The following is a 22690-nucleotide window of genomic DNA, read 5'->3' as shown; positions in this document are numbered from 1 at the left end:
TCAACCAGGCCTTTGGCTGATTAACATCTTACACTCCTTTTAAATGTGTTTATGGGAGGGGGGAGGGGGTTACTGGCTTTTGTTTTTTATTCTTGTTTTATATTTTGCATTTTGTGTTTTTATATTGTATTTTTATGTCGTGAACCATCCTGAGATCTACGGATGAAGGGCGGTATACAAATTTAATAAACAATCAAAAGGCTGAAACTGTTCAGCATCGCTGGCACTGGTTTGGGACCAGTTGTAAGGATAAAAGAAGTGTAGACAAGCAACCGCCCTTGCAACCCAGCCTTGCTAATTCTGATACTGAAATCTGGAATTGCAGAATCCCACTGTATACAGGAGACACAATGCCTTTGTCCTACACACTGACAAAATTGAGTAAAAACCACTACCGCTCATGGTTAGGTATGTGGAAGAGAAATCAAAGGCAGCTTCATTTCTAAAGTATTGATCCTCTGCTGATCTGAAGTGCTTAGCTCAATATTTTTAACATTTCTGAAAGCAAGGGACACAGATGCAATAGATAAATACTCTTGAGCTGGGGTCTAGCACCCTCATTACGAAAATCTACAAAGGGACAATACAGAATTTTCTTGGCATATCGTACTCCTGAATAAAACAATTGACACCAGTATCGTAAAGGTTACATGATTTATATAGGGTTTTAGCTTTGTATGTACAGATTTCTTCAGAAATGAGTGCAGTGTAACCAGTCTGAAAAACTCCCAAAGTAGATTACATGTCGGTAACAGGCTTGGCTATTTTTGCTTCCTCAAGCTCAGCTTCCAGCCAGCGGAATGTGCGATGGCGACGCAGGACTTCAATTGCTTTCTGTTCTATGGGAGTTGGGACAATACCCAAGTCCTCCAAGCCAGGAAGATCAGGGAACTTCATGTCTGTGGTATGGAACTTCAAACAAACAAACAAAGAAGAAATGAGTGAACGGTGAGCCATCTTATAAGTTCATCTCTCACACAGCTGCAACTTTACAAATCAAGTATGCAATATTATATCTTATTTTTTGGGTGGTTCTTTGGATTCCAAAGAGTTCATTAAGAGTTTCACATGAAACAGTCTGAAATCAAAAAGTTAACTTCAGCTACAAAATATACAATTAGATTTCCCCTATTTTAACATCTATCTCTTATACCTGGTCAGAGGAAAGAATATTTATTGAGTGTATTACTAAAGGACAGTTTGGATTCTATTTTCCTATCTGTGATTAGGCTAGAGTCACAATTGTGACAACTTTTGTGTCTGGATTTAAGCTCAGTGTGTGCCTGGACTTAAGCTCCTGCATAGCAGAAGACATACCTACGGCTCTTTGCAAAGTTTCCACATTTTGCATTTGTCATATGCAACACCCACCCACTCTTATTGTGGGTTTGCAAACAATAGCTTCTAGGGAATACCTGATCTCCGATGGACCCACCACCAGAAAGATGCATCCTGCTTATTAAGAAAAAAGGAAGGGTAACGGGAGATGAAAGACTAGAAAACAAGAAAGAAGCAGGAAAGAAAACTGCACTAAAGGGGAGGGGGAAACAGCAGCTCTTTAGGACCCCAGGGATTCCTCTTGTCTGGCGTCCAAACAATTCTCTTGTCAATCACAGTTCTGACATTGCTCATTGGCTAAAACACCAAAAGGTGGGAGCAGTCAGGCAGATTCATCCCACAATAATTGCTTAGAACGGTCTTTACACATTTGCTTTATAACATTTTCTCTAGGACATTAAATACTTTTTTGAAATGAAAGCTCAGAGTCAAGGCTCCTCCTAGATTTGGATCTGGTACATCTGTACCCCCTGCATCTACCTCTTGGCAGTCTTGAATGGACTCAACAGTCTGAAGCCGTCTTTCCCAACCTGAAGATCTCCAGATGTTTTGGACACCAAGCATTCCTGACTGTTTTTCATTATGGCTGGAGTTGTAAACAGAAACATCTGGAGGGCATCACGTTTAGGGGGGCTAGTCTGAAAGAAAACTACTTCTGCTTTTCCGCCCTCTACAAATAAGAAGTTTGCTTCAAGTAAGGCAGATTTAATTCATGGGTAGGCAAACTAGGGGCCGGATCCAGCCCAATCGCCTTCTAAGCATGTTTTTACATGAGTAGAATGTGTCCTTTTATTTAAAATGCATCTCTGGGTTTTATTTGTGGGGCCTGCCTGGTGTTTTTACATGAGTTGAATGGGTGCTTTTATTTAAAATGCATCTCTGGGTTATTTATGGGGCATAGGAATTTGTTCATTTCCCACCCAAAAAAATAGTCCAGCCCCCCACAAGGTCTGAGGAACAGTGGACCGGCCCCCTGCTGAAAAAGTTTGCTGGCCCCTGATAATTGATATGTTGCAACTCAAAAGCTAAACATTTCTATCCCATTAATAAAATAAAAACTCCATACATATGTAATGTTAGAATGCATTCAACCCTAAAAATAACACTGAGAAAGAACACACACAGATAAACTTGTTCTGTATTCATAGATATATATATAGAGAGAGAGAGAGTTCTTATATTGATTATCACCCTGATATTTTGTATTAATTGCATTCTGTTCCGTTCTTAGCCACCTTAGGATTCGCAGGTGATAAGCAATAAATGAGATGAAAATGAAGGCAATCTTACCCGATCCACTTTGTCCCTTGTTATCCATGGCTCAAAAGGACTTATCTCAAAAAATCTTGCAAATAAGCTGTAATTCAAAGTGCCACAATAATTAATACCATGGCTGAACATAGGCAATGATCTAACTGTTCTTCTCTCAAATCAGCTAGTGAAGTTTCACTCGCTTCGAACTGCTCCACCAGACAAAACAGACTACTTTTTATTTATTAATTCTATCAACCAAAGTAAATGTTGAAAGGAAAAGTTAACTGAAGCCACAAGGCACACGTGCTGAAGTTGGGCAAGTGCTGAGAGAACTGAGCTGGCGCATCAAGTGAGGCTGGGAGAGGACGGGACTGGAGCGACTTATGAGTAGAATTTGACAATTCCCTTAAAGGTAAAGGGACCCCTGACCATTAGGTCCAGTCGTGGACGACTCTGGGGTTGCGGCGCTCATCTCGCTTTATTGGCCGAGGGAGCTGGCGTACAGCTTCCGGGTCATGTGGCCAGCATGACAAAGCCACTTCTGGCGAACCAGAGCAGCGCATGGAAACGCCGTTTACCTTCCCGCTGGAGTGGTACCTATTTATCTACTTGCATTCTGACGTGCTTTTGAACTGCTAGGTTGGCAGGAGCCGGGACAGAGCAACGGGAGCTCACCCCGTTGCAGGGATTCGAACCGCCAACCTTCTGATCGGCAAGTACTAGGCTCTGTGGTTTAACCCACAGCGCCACCCGTGTCCCTGAAAATGAAATGAAACCTGAAAATGTTTTAACGGTAATTTCTGTTCTGCAAGTCTCATGGAGGACATCCATCATGTTTGAGATGGTACGACCCTTTGGAGTCCATATAGACAGGGCCAATTCCGGACGACTTTACCAGGTGGGATGGCAGATGGGGTGTGTGTGAAGGATTATGAAGGATATGATTTGGGTCTGCTGCCCTTCCTGAGCTTATTATTAGAGTAGTCCTTGAATCCATGTCTGCTCTTTACTGGATGAGACCTGCCACAAGGCTCCCAGTTTCCATTGCTGGAAAGGACTTCCTGGACCTGCTAAGTCATCAGTGCCTTGTGGATACTGCATAACCTAGGTGAGGGCTTCATACCCAGAAAGATCAGGGCAAGGAATGAAGGAGATAAGCCATGGCCAGGGTTCAAGGCACCTTCCCTAGGACGCCAAATGCCCTCTAGGGGCCTCTAGAGAAAGTTCCTTTTTAAAAAGATGGGGAGGGGGATTGTTTCTTCTCAAAACGCATTACGGTTCCCTCAGTGCGAGAAATGAGGTTACAGGGAACCAGGCTGAGGGCCTTCTCAGTAGTGGCGCCCAACCTGTGGAACACCCTCCCATCAGATGTCAAGGAAATAAACAACTATCTGACTTTTAGAAGACATCTGAAAGCAGCCCTGTTTAGGCAAGTTTTTAATGTTTGTTGTTTCATTGTATTTTTAATATTCTGTTGAGAGCCTCCCAGAGTGGCTGGGGAAACCCAGCCAGATTGGTGGGGGGGGGGTACAAATAATTTATTATTATTATTATTATTATTAGCCAGTTAAAAGCTTTCCTGAGAGCATTCTTGCTGCCAGTTCAGAGGTCCCAAAACAGAGTGGCTACTGCACATACTCTTGCTTAGGGCTCTCTTCACCTTGAGTGACGGAAGGCAGGCAGATTCTCCTGGCACATATTTTTAATGCCACCTCCCTAATTTAGGCTGCAGAACCTGAGCCCAGACTGATTAAGGCTCAAGCTACACGTGACACCTAATGTCGTCCAGTTCTCCGCACTCCCAAAAGCAAGCATACAGCAATTGCAAGCAAACTGACAGAGATAGTAAATAGAGAAGAGGGGTGTCTTAAGTTTTTCTTCTCTGCCAGTCATCTACCTCCCAAAAACATTCCCCATCCCCAAACTACTTTGGGCTTGTGGAGAGAAACAGAGGTAACATCTCTTGCGTTCCCTCCAAAATCCAGGCCTAGTCCCCCGATGAAGAATGCAGCCTGCGCACCTGCTTTCAATGGCAGAGATGAACAGATCTGTGTGCGCACACAAGGGGAAAAACCAAACAACCAACACAGGTATAGTTGGAGCCTCAGAGGTAACAACTTGTCAACAAAAAATATATTAAGACTTACTGATACAGAGGCCGGGGCATAGGATACGGAAAGAAATTTCTGTGGAGTACTGAATAAGCATACTCTACGAGGTCGTGAAGGAGGTATCTGTTAGGGCTGCAAAGAAACAGACATTAAGTTGTAAATTTGAGAAAGAGGCCTTGGTTTAAAATGGGTCTGGTACCACCAGGAAGGATGTGTGGCAGCCTTTGTTTTAGCCACAATGGTCACTGGTAATGAGCAGCTTCCACCAACCCCTCCCCCCAAACCTACAGCCAAACCTTAATTATGTAAAAATATAGCCAAAAGTACTATCACAAAGGTTGCATGCCAATCTCTGCCAAGTGGTAGCAAGGGGGGTTGCAGGTGGTCATGTTTCCATAGAGAATCAAGAAGCAGCGAAGATGCTGCGTCTTTAAGAAATATGGTTTATCTTACACATACAGTGGTACCTTGGTTCTCGAACTTCTCACAACTAACACAATATTCTTGTAAAATTATGCAGACTTTAAGGGTATAATGAAATTAGAGGTTCAGGTATGTGAATAGGGAAAAGAGCATTCTCCCCAAATGCTTACATAACTGCCTTTTGAAACTGCAATTTATGGAAAGGAGCTACTGGCTGAAGTCCAATAAAAGAAGGTATCTGTAGTGAACACATACCATCTAAATCAGGCTTCCTCAAACTCGGCCCTCCAGATGTTTTTGGCCTACAACTCCCATGATCCCTAGCTAGCAGGACCAGTGGTCAGGGATGATGGGAATTGTAGTCTCAAAACATCTGGAGGGCAGAGTTTGAGGAAGCCTGATCTAAATCCACTGCAGAGTTTTTAATAAAAACAACAGGGGGGCAGGAAATGCCTGTAGTGATTTAAGGTGGTCTGAGTAAAAATAATAATAGTAACCAACAACCTACCCAGTCAATGCATAAGTTTTTCCTTTTGAATCGGGGTCCTTAATAGCACTAATTATAGCCTTTGCTACATCAACAACCTATGGGATGATATTTAAGAAAAATTAGCATATATTTTAAAGTTACCTTTTTTTAAGCAAGGTCAAAAATGTAATGAAATATATACAAAAGGAAAAGAGGTATGAAATATGCATCATAAACTATATTTTCCAACAATACCTACATAGATAGGCTGCTTCACAGTTTTCTTGCCCATAGCAATCATAGGCACGCCCCAGAACCAGCGCATGTCTGAATTAAGAGAGATAAATTATTGGAGGATAGAAGTGAGGCTGTTAAGAGGTCAAAGAGCAATAACAACAGTACTGGAAAGATCTCAAATGCACGTGAAGGTGACAGGAGAATTGCCTGCACGAATCTCCTGCATCTGCCTCAAGAAAATGTAAACGCTTTAACTGAGGATGCTCAAATCTTTCAGCAAGCTAAAGCTCACTCTTTGGATACCAGCTACTAGATTTGGCAATTGAACATTATTGTTTAAAAATGTTATGCCAATGCATGGGGTGTCAGGAGAGACTGATCTATGAAGCTGGAAGTCCCTGGTTAAAATCTTGTCTCTGCCATGAACATGAAAGTGGCCTCAGACAAGTCATTCATTCCTAGCTCCATTTCCCATCTCTACGATGGGTATAATCTGTTATAAGGGTCGCTGAGATAGCACTGATCACTTATAAAGGAGTAAATAGTAATAGTAATAATAATAATTTGTTATTTACACCCCACCCATCCGGCTTCCCCAGCCACTCTGGGCAGATTCCAACAAAATATTAAAATACAGTAAATACAGTAAAATACAGTAATGATTTTTCATATCAAACAGTGTCATCAATGCTATGGAAATTATCTAGGAGGAAAGCACTGTAACTTAATTAACAAGCCAATCCCATGAGCTTATCTGCATCTCCCAACTTTGCATTTCTATCTCTTTCACCACACTCCACTGCCAAACTCCTGGAAGAAGACTAACACTGGAATCCTATCCAGTGGTACCTCGGGTTATGTACTTAATTCGTTCCGGAGGTCCGTTCTTAACCTGAAACTGTTCTTAACCTGAAGCACCACTTTAGCTAATGGGGCCTCCTGCTGCCGCCACACCACCGGAGCACGATTTCTGTTCTCATCCTGAAGCAAAGTTCTTAACCTGAAGCACAATTTTTGGCTTAGCGGAGTCTGTAACCTGAAGCGTATGTAACCTGAAGCATATGTAACCCGAGGTACCACTGTACATATCTAGTCAGAAGCAAGTCCTATTGATTTCAGTGGGATTTGCTCCCAGGTAAGCAAATACAGGATTGCAGCCTCACTGAAAGCCCCCATAAAGAAAAGGTAAAGGTACCCCTGACAGTTAGGTCCAGTCGTGGACGACTCTGGGGTTGCACGCTCATCTCGCTTTATTGGCCGAGGGAGCCGGCGTACAGCTTCCGGGTCTTGTGGCCAGCATGACTAAGCCGCTTCTGGCAAACCAGAGCAGCACACAGAAACGCCATATACCTTCCCGCCAGAGTGGTACCTATTTATCTACTTGCACTTTGATGTGCTTTCAAACTGCTAGGTGGTAAGAACTGCTAGGTAAAGAAACATAATAAACCCATCAAATACTATGGTCATGTTGCTCCAAAACTGCATATTCATAAGGAAACTATCAATAGGAAGCCTATGTTCAGTTTATTTATTTACTTACTTACTACAACTACATGCTTCACTCACTGTAATAATCTGCAACGGTTGTTAATATTTGTAATGAAAATGACTGGCATATATTCGTATAGTACAATATAAAATACAAAAGGGTTAAAAGACACATTTTCTAAAAACACCTTCAATGTCAGAGGTCATCATGTTCAACATTTTAACAGTGTTTCCCAAACTTGGGTTTCCAGCTGTTTTTGGACTACAAGTCCCATCATCCCTAGCTAGCATGAGCAGTGGTCAAGGATGATGGGAACTGTAGTCTGAAAAACAGCTGGAGTCCCAAGACTGGGAAGCACTGTTCTAGAAGATGAATTTGGAATCTTTTGCCAAATTCGGACTGTCTGAAATTCCATTTCGCCTGGGCTCAAGGAAATCTAAATTCCATTTCTAGAGTAAATAATGCGAACAATTGTAATACATGGTCCTGCATCTCTCTGTAGATATGACAAAGATGGGAATAAGTGCGGGTGGGGCAGGGGGGGGGAGATCTAATAGGGAGGAACTCAGGAATATGATTTCATTTTAAAAAATTAAAAATAAACCAAACAAATATCTTCAGGAAGTTATATATATTCTGTACTGGCTTGGCATACTTTACACTCACAATGCTAAACTTAAGTCTCAGAAACAGATAGGATTTTCTGGTGGGCTGCAGCGAAATTAGTTCACTTAGCTATGCAAAGCCCATGCAAGACAATTAGGATTCTGCTATTTACAGGAAAGCTCATCTGTTGGCCCATGAATACAACACATTTCCCATGGAATAAAAGGTACAGTAGGCTAAAATCCAAACACATTCTTTCCTGGCACCATAACAAGTTGCTAAGATCTGAAGCAAAAGCTCAAGGATGATTGCTGAATAGATTTGAATAAGATCTTAATACAGATTTTCACAATTACTCTACAATTCTAATTACCGTATTTTTCGCTCTTTAGGACGCACTTTTCCCCCTCCAAAAATGAAGGGGAAATGTGTGTGCGTTCTATGGAGCGAATGCAGGCTTTCGCTGAAGCTTGGAGAGTGAGAGGGGTCGGTGCACACCGATGCCTCTCGCTCTCCAGGCTTCAGGAAGCTATCCGCAAGCCTTCGAAGCGCGGCGGGAGTGCCCGCCGGACTCCCAAGGCTTGCGGATAGCAGCCTGCAGCCCGAAGCCCGGGGAGCGCAGCACTGCGCACCCCAGGCTTCGGACAGCTATCCGCAAGCCTTCGGAGCCCAGCGGGAGTTCCCGCCAGGCTCCCAAGGCTTGCGGATAGCAGCCTGAAGCCCGGGGAGCGCAGTGCAAACTCCCGCTGCGCTCCCTGGGCTTCGGGCAGCTATCCGCAAACCTTCGGAGCGCTCCCCCAGTCCACAAGCTCTGGGAGCGGCAGCAAGGCTGCGCGCAACCTTGCCGCCACTCCCGGACCTGTTCTGGGGGCTGGGGTCGGGGGAAGCTCAGGCTTCCCCCACCCCAGCCCTGCGGCTAAAAACGAAGCCAAGACAGCGAGCGGGATCCATCCCGCTCACTGTCTTGGCTTCTGCCAAAGCCGCGCGCAGCCTCTCCCAGCTGGAGAGGTTGTGCGTGGCTAGAGAGGAAGCCAAGACAGCCAGCGGGATCCAAAATTTCCTTTATTTCCCCCCCTAAAAACTAGGTGCGCCCTATGGTCCGGTGTGCCCTATGGAGCGAAAAATACGGTAAGTACAAATGCAGTGTACTTGCATCCCTTGCTCTCTGATATTACTTTCTCTCAAGGAAACAAATTTTATGCTGCAAGGAGTGTACTTACTTGCATAATGGTTGAAAAACCTATCCTCTCTCCCGTACATTTCAGAAGGCTTCATAATGATGGCATCTGGAAATTCTTCCCTCACAACCTTCTCTCCAACGGCCTGCCATCAGGTCATTAGAAAGTGATTAATTTCCCATGCAAGTTCAAGATGCACAGTGCTATGAAACTATAATAAAATTTAGAGATACCCTTGGGTTTCACATTGCATACACTTGGGCTCTTTGGCATAATTTAATTAAAAAATAATAATCCAGCCAAGCTTTACAAGAATATACAAATCTATATACTAACATATAGCAATGTAACAGCATTTTTTCTTTTCTTTTTTCATTCTCACTTTGTTTTCTTTCATTCTTTCTTCCTCGCTCTCTCTTTTAATAAATGAAATTCTCTTAATAAAGTATTATTATTAATAATAAAATGTTCCAGTCTATTGGACAGAACACATATTTAGGACCATGAAATATGTAACCTTGGAAACACAAGAATTAACAGCAAACAGAATGAAGTCCGTGCAGACAGCAGGGTAACTACAATGAATGTAAAGACACAAAATCCATCAAAGGGCTTATCTACACTTCTGTTTGGGGATGCGGGTGGCGCTGTGGTCTAAACCACTGAGCCTAGGACTTGCCGATCAGAAGGTCGGTGGTTCGAATCCCCACGACGGGGTGAGCTCCCGTTGCTCGGTCCCTGCTCCTGCCAACCTAGCAGTTCGAAAGCACATCAAAGTGCAAGTAGATAAATAGGTACCGCTCCGGCGGGAAGGTAAACGACATTTCCGTGCGCTGCTCTGGTTCACCAGAAGCGGCTTAGTCATGCTGGCCACATGACCTGGAAGCTGTACGCCGGCTCCCTTGGCCAATAAAGCGAGATGAGCGCCGCAACCCCAGAGTCGGTCACGACTGGACCTAATGGTCAGGGGTCCCTTTTACACTTCCGTTTGCTCCAGCACTTTTCCCTAGGAAAACCCAGTTTAGGACTGAACTGGAGCAAACAGTAGTCAGGTTTTCAATGGATTGCCGTTTGTTCTGATTTATCGCTAAAGAGCAGGTTTTCTAGGGGAAAGCGGAAGGACAAAGGCAAAACTGCTCAGACCGGTACCTAGAAAGCACTGCTCATATCTATGCCTTCTAGGCCCAGGACAAGCAGGAGTGTGACTGAGCCCATAGACCGTGTCTTTCCAAAATTCCTCTTTGCAACCAGTAAGTGTACACAAATTTAAGTAATCGGAGTCACTCAGTTTTTCAAAAAAATGAATTGTTTTGAAATACCCTATTTTCCACTCCATAAGACGCACCTTTTTCCTCAAAAAAGGAAGGGGAAATGTCTGTGCGTCTTATGGAGCGAATGCGTGGTCCCTGGAGCTGAATTGCTCAGGGGCGAAATAAGCAGATCGTGCTTATTTTCTTTTAGAAAGAGGGAAGGGGGTGTTGAAACAAAGCCACTGAGCAGCTGATCGGCAAGTGATGGGGAGGGAGATAAGGTAGGCTAGCGATAAAGGAGGCTGCCTGGGAGTAGGGAGGTAAAAGCACATGGATCCTCAGGATTTTTGCATTGGGTCACCCCAAATTCACCATCAGATCACATAGCATGTCCATGGCTACAGCCTGCACCCAAACAATCATGCATCCACTGCTTCGTGGGGCCGCAATGGCACAAAAACGTGGTTACAAAGCACGGATCCACATGGATCCTCAGGATTTTTGCATTGGGCTACCCCAAACTCACTGTCAAATCACATGTCTGTGGCCACAGCATGAACCACAAAAATCATACATCCACTGTTTCGTTCAGATTTTTTTTTTCTTGTTTTCCTCCTCTAAAAACTAGGTGCGTCTTATGGTCAGGTGCGTCTTATGGAGTGAAAAATACAGTATTTTTCAAAAGCAGCCTTACGGCATCTAGGAAATCTGTATGAAAGGTGCAGACATACACAATCACACACACAAATAACTACAGATGACATTGTAATTAATCATAGTAGAAAGTGAACAGATTAGTGTTAGCCACACATAAGAAAGGACAAAAGACACTCAAATCTATAGTTAACTTTCCCTACAAATTTAAACAAGAGTTTTAAAACTGTTCAAACACTACGCAAACGTCATTTTGCTCTAGAAGAGTTTTTGGATTAGGAAATTCACTGAGTACCCTGAATCTACGTAATTATTACTAATGTGGAATATAGCGTCATAACTTAGCAACCAGGAAATCTCAGCCATAATTCTTGAAAAGTTTCTCACCCCAGAGGTTAAGAAGTCTCCATTCCTTATGTCCCCTCGAGTCTTTTTGTCACTTTCTTCCTTGTCAAATCTGAAACATCAACTCTTGAGGGACCAGCAGGATTTAAATATACCTAATTCCGATCTTATTTCGGCTTCCTGTTGGGACCGTTTTGGTTTTTTTTGCACAGAATACCCTGAATACGGAATTGCAAAACACCAACATCTAAAAACAAACACAAACTAATGGAAAACTTACTTTATTTCTAAGGTATTTTGAAGGACTTTTCATGTTTGCATTCAGATGAGAAATGTGAACCAAAGTTTCTATCCCAGCTTCCTTTGAGAGCTGAGCAATTTCCCTGGGAATATTAACAAAGACGTCTTCATACTTAAAGTTTCTGGAATAAAGCATAAAGAATAGAATAAAAACCAAGCTCCTTCCAAAATTTAGCAGGTCATCATATCACAGTCTTGATATCCCTGGTATTTACAGGACCGCCTCTCCTAGTATGCCCTGCAGAGGACCTTAAGGTCCATGAATAAGCGTAGTTTAGAGGTCCCGGGCCCTAAGGAAGTCAGAGTATCCTCCACCAGGGCCAGGGCCTTTTCAGTGATGGCTCCGACCTGGTGGAATGCTTTGTCCCATGAGACTAGGGCCCTTCAGGATTTAACCTCCTTCTGTCAGGCCTATAAGACAGAGCTATTCCGCCTGGCCTTTAATTTGAATTCAGCCTGATCTTTTATTTCCCTTCTCTTCCCTCCCCCTCCCCTTTTATGAAGATCACCCACTCTGAGACCCCACAGCTAATTCTCCCCTGGCCTCCTCACTGGCCCAAGTAGGACTAATTCAGCCAGCTAGCCCTGGTGATTATCTAATGCTTATTAGATGGATTTCCCCTAAACTGATTTCTGAACTTTGAATTTTATTGTTATGCATGTTTTTATACTGTATTTTATGCTGCTTTTACAATTAAGTGTTTTAAATTTGTTGTTAGCCGCCCTGAGCCCGGTTTTTGAACCGGGAAGGGCGGGGTATACCGTATTTTTTGTTCTATAAGACTCACATTTTCCCTCCCAAAAAGTAAGGGGAAATGTGCGTGCGTCTTATGGAGCGAATGCAGGCTGCGCAGCTATCCCAGAAGCCAGAACAGCAAGAGGGATCACTGTTTTTTTCTTGTTTTTCTCCTCCAAAAAGTAGGTGCGTCTTATGGTCTGGTGCGTCTTATAGAGCAAAAAATGCAGTAAATAAAAAATATTTATTTATTTATTTATTTATGGTGAGGAGCAGTGTCTAAGAGTGCAATCCTAAAGGAGTACAAAACCCCACAACTTACCGGGTAGCCTAAGGTAACTCAGTCTCTTTCGGCAACAACCATGTGTGACTTGTGCAGCTCTGTGTTTTTGTTTGCTTTGCTCATTATGGCAAGTGTGCCACTGCCCTCTTGTGACCATGACAAACCCCAGCCTTCTTCTCAAAGTCAGTAGCTGGTCTTTATCTGCACAATTGGGGGATTACCTGAGGGTTATCCTCGCTGCGAGATCACATTCACCCGGTGCTATACCAGCTGCACTGGCTCCCAGTGGGGTACAGGATCAGGTGCTGGTTTTAACTTTTAAAGCCCTATACAGCCTAGGACCCTCATACCGACGGGACCGCCTCTCCTGGTATGCCCCACAGAGGAACTTACAGTCTTCAAACAAAAACATCCTGAAGGTCCCAGGCCACAGAGAAGTTAGGCTGGCCTCAACTACAGCCAGGGCTTTTTCGGCTGTGGCTCCAATCTGGTGGAACGCTCTGTCACAAGAGACTAGGGCCCTGCGGGACTTGACATCTTTCCACAGGGCCTGCAAGACAGAGCTGTTCCACCAAGCCTTTGGCCAGGGCACAGCCTGACCCCCTCCTTTGGCAATATTCACAGAACTTTAGCCTAATGGTTGCCATCAATTTGATCTGAATTAATTTTAGAATGAAATGATTTTAGAATGTTGTACTATTTCATTGTTGTTAGCCGCCCTGAGCCCGGCTTCGGCTCGGGAGGGCGGGATATAAATAAAATTATTATTATTATTATTATTATTATTATTATTATTATTATTATTATTATTATTGTGAGCCGTTGAAAAATGAAGACAAGATATACTGAAATGAAGACAAGATATACTGAAAAGGACTTCCAGGGCCGTTGCAAACAGCACAGAGGTAATGGGCATGAGATGCTTTGAACAGACAGAACCCAGTCCCTCAACATGGCAGAAACATACGCCAGCTCTGAAGTTGAGAGAGTACTAAAGAATTGAGTCCTAAAAAGCAACAGCAAATAGAAAACCAACCGCCCCTCCTTCACTTTCCACCATGCTGGCACAGGTCTGGTAGGCCACGGGATACACAGGTTTATTTGTAATAATAATATTATAATAATTTATTATTTATACTCCACCCATCCAGCTGGGCTTCCCCAGCCACTCTGCGTGGCTTCCAACAGAATATTAAACAGAATAAAACTTCAAACATTAAAAACTTCCCTAAAAACACCCTTCAGATATCTTCTAAAAGTCGTAGTTGTTTATTTCCTTGACATCTGATGGGAGGGCGTTCCACAAGGTGGGTGCCACCACCAAGAAGGCCCTCTGCCTCTACTTCTGGTCCCCTCCCCTCTGTCCTTTTGGACTTTTGGCTGGTTCCTAGATCTGGTTTACAGATTTCCACAGATACAGTGGTATCTCGGGTTACATACGCTTCAGGTTACATACGCTTGAAGTTACACACTCCGCTAACCCAGAAATAGTGCTTCAGGTTAAGAACTTTGCTTCAGGCTAAGAACAGAAATCGGGCTCCGGCAGCTCGGCGGCAGCAGGAGGCCCCATTAACTAAAGTAGTGCTTCAGGTTAAGAACAGTTTCAGGTTAAGAACGGACCTCTGGAACGAATTAAGTACTTAACCCGAGGTACCACTGTACAGCAGTTTCTTTCATGCGCAAAAGATGAAGGAATCTGAGCAGACAAGAAGGTATGAGAACTGTACATGCTTACGGTATATGGGGTTGTAATAATAATAATAATAAATTTTATCTATATCCCGCCCAGTCGAACCCAGGCTCAGGGTGGCTAACAACAATAATTGTAATTGCCTAACGCTGTCAATTTCTGTGTCTGAGAGAGGAAAGGGGCAACTAAAGTCTTTTATGTTTTGCCTCAAGAAGTACATCACTCATTTTAGACTTCATAAGTGTGTTACAGTTTTCCATTCAAAAACATCTGTGCCACGGGAATAAACTTTCCTCGTGCTTCCCCCCTGGGTCTTCGTCTCGCTAGCTTGCATCCACAAAGAACATGTAAGGCATAAGAAACAGGTCTTTTCTTTGGGGGAAAAATCAGACACGACCCTAAAACCTCATACAGTTTTAGTTTTCTCTTTCTAGAAGAAAAAAATATGATACAGTGGTACCTCTGGTTGCGAAGGGGATCCGTTCCGGAGGCCCGTTCGCAACATGAAAAGGGCGCAACCCACAGCTGCGCGTCTGCGCATGACATCATTTTGTGCTTCTGCGCATGCGCAAGTGGCGAAACCCGGAAGTAACCCTTTCTGGTACTTCCAGGTGATTGCGGGACGTAACCTGAAAGAACATAACGTGGCGGTTCCCTCACTGTGAGAAGTGAGGTTACAGGGAACCAGACAGAGGGCCTTCTCGGTAGTGGCGCCTGCCCTGTGGAACGCCCTCCCTTCAGATGTGAAGGAAATAAGCAGCTATCTTCTCTTTAAAAGACATCTGAAGGCAGCCCTGTTTAGGGAAGTTTTTAATATTTAACGCTGTACTGTTTTTAACACTTGATTGGGAGCCGCCCAGAGTGGCTGGGGAAACTCAGCCAGATGGGCGGGGTATAAATAAATTATTATTATTATTATTATTATTATTATTATTATTATTATTATTAGAGGTATGACTGTAACTATCTTCAGTCTATGTGACCTCAATCTATCCAAGAGAGCCAAAGAAGAAAGTTACCTTGTTTCCCACTCTTTGCCAACCAGATTGATGACTACATTGCTGTGCTCAAGAGCTCTTCGGGTAGAATCTTTGTCACGCGGATCCCATTCCTGATAGCCACAGCACAAATCGAGAGAGAAATGAAATAAAAGTACAAAAAACCTTTCAGGAAGATGTTATTTATGGCCCGTACCAAACTTTCAACTATTTAGCAAGTGATGCTAGCCAATCATGAACCAGACTGGATTATTACAAAGAGCATACCATGAACAGGAGCTGTCCCAGGTCACCCATGGGTCGAAGGTACATGACGTCATAAGGCTCACAGCGATATGGGACGATGACCTGGGAGCCGATACGCCCTAAAATTAGAAAGGGGTTTTAAAAGGAGAACTAGGGCATGATATTAATTGAGGATGTTCTATTTTAAGCACTCGGAAAACATCAATGCTTGGCTATATAACTCTACCTGCTGTAATCAATACAATAACTTTAATTCTTTAATGGTGTTTTCAAAGGGGCTTCATGGAAGCCACAATCCTAACACTACATAACCTACAGCAGGGGTCAGCAAACTTTTTCAGCAGGGGGCCGGTCCAATGTCCCTCAGATCTTGTGGGGGGCCGGACAATGTTTTGAAAAAAAATATGAACGAATTCCTATGCTTCACAAATAACCCAGAGATGCATTTTAAATAAAAGGACACATTCTACTCATGTAAAAACAGGCTGATTCCCGGACCGTCCGTGGGCCGGATTTGGAATGCAATTGGGCCAGATCTGGCCCCCGGGCATAAGTTTGCCTACCCATGCCCTACAGACATTTTAATTTTGGTTTCCCAGCTTTCCACAACACAGCAAGCTACTCTGGAAACTGGGGAAAATTTCCAAAGGGAACAGGGGAAAGAAGCAGCTGGATCTACTTGATTGATTGACCTATTTAAAATATTTTTTAAAGTCTGTTCCCCTGCTGGGAGTAACTCAAGTTCTTGAACACACTTAAAAGATGGCAGTTGCAAAACTGGTGTTATTGGTTTTGTGGTGGGTGTAAATTAATAAATGGTAGGATTTTGATTATTTGGGATATGAATGAAAATGCATGCTGCATAACTGGGCCAGACAAGGAATCCCTGGCCAGGCTTACACAAATCTGCCTGGCTGAGCAGAGGCATTAACAGGACAAAAGGTCAAAACAAAAAAAATTCCTTCCAGTAGCACCTTAAAGACCAACTAAGTTAGTTCTTGGTATGAGCTTTCGTGTGCATGCACACTTCTTCAGATACCAATATCTGAAGAATGAATATCTGAAGAATGAATATCTGAATATCTGAAGAATGAAGAAGTATCTGAAGAAGTGTGCATGCACACGAAAGCTCATACCAAGAACTAACTTAGTTGGTCTTTAAGGTGCTACTGGAAGGAATTTTTTTTGTTTTGACTATGGCAGACCAACACGGCTACCCATCTGTAACTAGGACAAAAGGTGTTGATGGCCCATTTTAGAGGAATCTTCGACCTGCAGGGACAGAGGTTGCCAAGGTGATGGGTGTGTGTGAGAGAGGTAACAAGAGAAGTGTATTTAGCAAGGTGTGCAGGGAAGAAGATGGGGGAACAGAGACAGAGACCCATCTTGGGCAGGCTGGAAAAGATGCCTTTGACTCCAGACTCCAGACTCCAGAGCTGCACTGCTGTGGAGAACAATACCGTGCTGGAAGATCTGTACTCCCTCTAGACTGAATATGTAAATATGTGAATAAATCGTATTTCTTAGGACAGCCTCCACCATATCTTGATTGTCAAAAATCCCCAACAGATCCTGGGTGAGTGACCCCCCTGGAATCTTGCCACAGCTTGGCAGAGATTGAAATTGGCATTCAACCTTTGTAAGGGGGGGGGGGGGGACTCAGAAAAGAAAATCCTCACTTAGTACAGATGATAAAAGGGTTGAAAACTACCATCTTGAACCATCACAGCTCCTTGGGGATTTAGCCTGTTTCCCATCCCTATCTGCCACCAGCATCTTGACCGAAGGTCATTCATTTTTCATCGTACTTGAAATAGGTAACAGAAAGAAAAAAGAAGTTCGGTATTTAGGCACACAGTAACTATTGGGACATTTAGTGAACAGCAAGGCATGCAATCAGCTACAATGGGTCAAGACCTTCACATTTCAAATATGTGTAAGCAGTACAAGATGTTGAGTCCCAGGTCCCAGGGTCAAGCAACACTAGGAGGAATCGTAGACCTGCAGAGTTGGAAGGGACCCAAAGGGTCATCCAGCCCAACCCCTAAGCTTTGTGAACTTACACACTGGTATACATCTTGCAAGAGACACTATATCAGATTCATTTCCCTGTTAAATATCCAGACATCTAAAATTTAGTTTTGGAGGAAATTACCCAGGCGATTGACGACGTATCGTCCCAGGAAGCCTGTAGCCCCAAAGACAGTAGCCGCAATGCCACTGACAGAGGAGCGCCCACTCCTTCCATGAGGAAGCACCAAGTGATGAACTTGACGGTCTTGCTGGACAACAGGAAATGCAGCTGGAGAAGCACCATAGCCTAAAATACAAGAAGATGGAAGCGATACGTGAATAATAATAATAATAATTTATTATTTATACCCCGCCCATCTGGCTGGGTTTCCCCAGCCACTCTGGGCGGCTTCCAACAAAACACTAAAATTCAATAACCTATTAAACATTAAAAGCTTCCCTAAACAGGGCGGCCTTCAGATGTCTTCTAAAAGATTGGTAGTTATTTTTCTCTTTGACATCTGATGGGAGGGCGTTCCACAGGGCGGGTGCCACTACCGAGAAGGCCCTCCGCCTGGTTCCCTGTAACTTGGCTTCTCGCAGCGAGGGAACCACCAGAAGGCCCTCAGCGCTGGACCTCAGTGTCCGGGCAGAACGATGGAGGTGGAGACTCTCCTTCAGGTATACTGGACCGAGGCCGTTTAGGGCTTTAAAGGTCAGTACCAACACTTGGAATTGTGCTTGGAAATGTACTGGGAGCCAATGTAGGTCTTTCAAGACCGGTGTTATATGGTCTCGGTGGTCGCTCCCAGTCACCAGTTTAGTTGCCGCATTCTGGATTAGTTGTAGTTTCTGGGTCACCTTCAAAGGTAGCCCCACATAGAGCGCATTGCAGTAGTCTAAGCGGGAGATAACTAGAGCATGCACCACTCTGGCGAGACAGTCTGCGGGCAGGTAGGGTCTCAGCCTGCATACCAGATGGAGCTGATAAACAGCTGCCCTGGACACAGAATTGACCTGCGCCTCCATGGGCAGCTGTGAGACCAAAATGACTCCCAGGCTGCACACCTGGTCCTTCAGGGGCACAGTTACCCCATTCAGGACCAGGGAATCCTCCATACCTGCCCGCCTCCTGTCCGCCAAAAACACGCGGGTGGCGCTGGGGTTAAACCACAGAGCCTAGGACTTGCCGATCTGAAGGTTGGCGGTTTGAATCCCCGTGAGCTTCCGTTGCTCGGTCTCTGCTCCTGCCAACCTAGCAGTTCAAAAGCATGAAGTGTAAGTAGATAAATAGGTACCGCTGGCGGGAAGGTAAACGGCGTTTCCGTGTGCTGCTCTGGTTCGCCAGAAGCGGCTTAGCCATGCTGATCACATAACCCGGAAGCTGTACGCCGGCTCCCTCGGCCGATAAAGCGAGAGGAGCGCCGCAACCCCAGAGTCGGCCACGACTGGACCTAATGGTCAGGGGTCCCTTTACCTTCAGTAGCTTAGGGCCTCATAAAACCAAAACCCAGCCCTGCCTCTGAGACTGTCCAACTGCCCTACCAGACACCGTTGAGGGAGTCTGGGCGGCTTTATTCGGATGAATAAAGCCGATAAACAAGGGAAAGTTGGTGGGGGGGAGGTATGTGTACATGTACAGTGGTACCTCGGGTTAAGAACTAAATTCGTTCCGGAGGTCAGTTCTTAACCCGAAACTGTTCTTAACCTGAAGCACCACTTTAGCTAATGGGGCCTCCTCCTGCTGCCGCGCAGCCAGAGCCCGATTTCTGTTCTCATCCTGAAGCAAAGTTCTTAACCTGAAGCACTATTTCTGGGTTAGCGGAGTCTGTAACCTGAAGCGTCTGTAACCCGAGGTACCACTGTAAATAAAAAGAAGCGAGAAGCGGCTTTCGGGATTTTGCCACAGAGTCTTCCCTTAGAAGACTAGCAGAGGGAAGGCGCCTGCCTCAGACTCCAGTGGCAGGGAGTTCCGAAGGGCAGGCGGAAAGCTTCCCAAAGAGGAGGAGCGTCGCTCAGGGGGACCTCGCAGCGCCGCCGTGACCTTCCCGAAGGGCGGCCCCTCGGCGGCGAGGAGACCCCGCGCTCTCCCCCCTCCCCCCCCCCGGCTACGAAGAGGGAGAGGAGGGAGGGACACCCCCCCCCATTCGCCTCCCCCGCCGCCGTCGCCTCTTACCCGCCCTCGGAGGAGTCAGGAGGGCCCTGCAGGGGAGCCGGGAGACCCGAGCGGAAGCCGCCATCTTGCCCCCGTCGCCTCGCCCCGCCCCGCGACGGGGGCCGCGCGAGGCCAATCGAGGAGCGATCGAAGGGAAACGGCCTCTCCGAAAGCGCGTCGGGCGGGGACGACAGAGCGCGCAGGAATTGATCTGCGGGTTTTCGACAAGGCGGGCGCGCGGGCGGGCGAATCTCTTTTCGGTGGTTTTTTTTTTAATAACAATAAACGACGGAATTGGGGTGCGTTATTTTATATGAGGCACAGGTATCAAAGAAGGGCCAGCATCTTGTTCTATTTTGTTTTATTTTTATGTTGTTGTTGTTATTATTATTATTATTATTATTATTATGCATTTTAATCATTAAGGTAACTGATGCACATTAATAATAATAATAATAATAATAATAATAATAATAATAATAATAATAATAATAATAATAATTTATTATTTATGGGTTGGGTTTCCCCAGTAGTATTTCTGAAAATAAGAAATGCAGAATACAGGACTATAAGGTGTTTCCTAACATTTTAATGGAATTTGAATCCAGTTTCAGAAGGCAAGGAGGGAATCAAAGACTCCCTCGCCATCACTGTAAAGGACTTTCAAAATTATTTACTTTCTACAAAAAATGACTAAATCTAAAGTTGCCCAAAATCAAAGGGAAGGCCTTAGGATGTGAGCATAGCAGAAGATGAAATAAAATAAACAATTAAGCAGCATCCATCGCCAGGTGAAAATGACAGGTGAATTTTATAAATAAATAAAAACCCCTATATTAATATTTTGATTCCAAATTTAGAACTACTTTTTAAATAATTACTGGAAGATGAACCTATTACAGGTGCCTGGTGGAAATCTAGAATAATATTACTTTTGAAATCAGGTAAATATCCCAGTTGTATGGATTGTTGTAATTAATCAAGATGTGGAAATAGGTTTTTAAAGGGGACTAAGTCATATAGCGCCTAAGGTTATTAATTTGAATAATTAAATCAAGGCAGATAGCTGACTCTGTAATTAATCACTGCAGCACTCCTACAGTGGTCCTTTGTATTCAAGCAACCAAAGCTTTTAATAAAGTTAATTGAGATTTTCTTAAAAGCTTATTAAAATTTCAGAAATTTCGCCCCCCAAAAATATAGGAATCATTAATCAACTTTAAAGCAACAATTTGGCTCATCTTCATATCAATGACAGGGATTGTAATAGTTTTTTTCAAATTGCAATGGTATTAAACAAAGCCTTATCTCCACTTTTATTTGCTTTTTATCTAGAACCTCCTGCTGAACTATAAGAAATGACCCAGAAGTAGAGAATATCCAAATAAATCGCACGCAACACAGTATTTGAATATTTGCTTATTCTTTTATTATTAACAAATCATGGACAATCAACAAAGTAATCTATGTCTTTGATTTCGGATTTTGGCAGACGGCCGGGTCTTCAAATAAACTTAAAAGATATCAGAAATACTACGTTTGAACAGAAACAGTTGCTTTCTGGGAAGAGAAAACAACTTATGCAAGAAATTACATATATATCAACACATTACAGTCATAAGGTAAAGGTACCCCTGCCCGTATGGGCCAGTCTTGCCAGACTCTGGAGTTGTGCGCCCATCTCACTCAAGAGGCCGGGGGCCAGCGCTGTCCGGAGACACTTCCGGGTCACGTGGCCAGCGTGACATCGCTGTTCTGGCGAGCCAGAGCCGCACACGGAAACGCCGTTTACCTTCCCGCTAGAAAGAGGTCCCTATTTATCTACTTGCACCCGTTGGTGCTTTCGAACTGCTAGGTTGGCAGGCGCTGGGACAGAGCAACGGGAGCGCACCCCGCCGCGGGGATTCGAACCACCGACCTTTCGATCGGCAAGCCCTAGGCGCGGAGGCTTTTACCCACAGCGCCACCCGCGTACAGTCATACCTCGTGTTAAATATGCTTTGTTTTGAGCGCGTTCGAGTTGCGCTCCTCAGCAACCTGGAAGTAACGGAACGCATTACTTCCGGGTTCTGCCGCTTGCGCATGCGCAGACGCTCAAAATGATGTCACGCGCATGTGCAGAAGCGGCGAAAAGTGACACACGCGTGCGCAAACGTGCCATCGCTAATTCCGTTTACCTCTAGATGCGAACAGGGCTCCGGAATGGATCCCGTTCGTATCTAGAGGTACCACTGTACAAGTCAATAAAACATTTGGTAGAGATTCTCCCAAAAAAAAACTTGTAATGCTAGAAAAGACATGCAAGGGGATGTTTGGTCCAGCCAGTCGAAAACTTCCTCTTCCTCCTGGCTGGAGCATCCTTCCTTTTGCATGTGATAGAAGGTTGGCGTGACCTAACCTGTCCAGGTAACAAAAGGATGAGTCACGCAGCACCCTTCCCTCTTTTTTACTTCCATCTTCGTTTCACCAGCTATTAGCTAGGACTGCTCTGCTAGCTCTCAGCTAACAGAAGCACTGGGATTATTCCCCCATACGGGGTAGACCCACATGTACATATTTGTAACTAAGTCTGCCTTCAGGAATCCAACTGTGAACTGATGTGAGTAAACTAATTTTATAATCTTTAAATAAGATTGTGGCATCTTTATTATTTTTAAGAGGGGTTCAAGGGAATTTACCAAGAGCGTACAATTCAATCTGAGACAGATTGAATTGTATAATAGTGAGAGGCTCACACGAGCCTGCAACCAGCTATCTGCTGTGCATGTAAGAAAGGGGAATGTAACTCTGCTGCATAAAGGAACTTGCTAGCGCAAGTTAGGAAGGATAGTAATAAACAAGACATCCTCTCTTGCCACCCTGAACATTCCCACATATTTTAGGCGCAGAGGGCTTCTCTTTTCCACAAGGGAATG

The 22690-nt window shown here is 44.3% G+C and overlaps 1 protein-coding gene across 1 annotated transcript; it reads right to left on the bottom strand.

Moving 5' to 3' along the window:
- Nucleotides 1-640: 640 nt before the first annotated feature.
- Nucleotides 641-19944, bottom strand: NDUFA9 (NADH:ubiquinone oxidoreductase subunit A9). The gene is made up of 11 exons (XM_028728784.2): nt 19797-19944; nt 17763-17927; nt 15629-15726; nt 15383-15474; nt 11635-11776; nt 9148-9250; nt 5855-5922; nt 5635-5711; nt 4740-4835; nt 2629-2695; nt 641-912 (listed from the first exon to the last, which is right to left on the bottom strand). The coding sequence occupies exons 1-11, from the start codon at nt 19858-19860 to the stop codon at nt 739-741; spliced, it is 1146 nt and encodes a 381-aa protein (XP_028584617.2). The 5' UTR covers nt 19861-19944; the 3' UTR covers nt 641-738.
- Nucleotides 19945-22690: the final 2746 nt, after the last annotated feature.

This window comes from Podarcis muralis, chromosome 6 (assembly GCF_964188315.1).
Source record: "Podarcis muralis chromosome 6, rPodMur119.hap1.1, whole genome shotgun sequence".
NCBI classification, from domain to species: Eukaryota; Metazoa; Chordata; class Lepidosauria; order Squamata; family Lacertidae; genus Podarcis; species Podarcis muralis.
The sequence above is the reverse complement of the archived record's forward strand: the minus strand, read 5'-3'. Positions and strand labels throughout refer to the sequence as shown.

What these genes read in the sequence shown, in the direction of transcription:
- NDUFA9 (XM_028728784.2), bottom strand. Translation starts at nt 19,860, where the DNA reads ATGGCGGCTTCCGCTCGGGTCTCCCGGCTCCCCTGCAGGGCCCTCCTG. An exon ending in GGCAAAGAGTGGGAAACAAG is followed by an intron (nt 11,777 to 15,382) that starts GTAACTTTCTTC and finishes GCTTTATTCCAG; the next exon opens with AAACTTTAAGTATGAAGACG. An exon ending in ATGCCCCGGCCTCTGTATCA is followed by an intron (nt 2,696 to 4,739) that starts GTAAGTCTTAAT and finishes TTTGAATTACAG; the next exon opens with CTTATTTGCAAGATTTTTTG.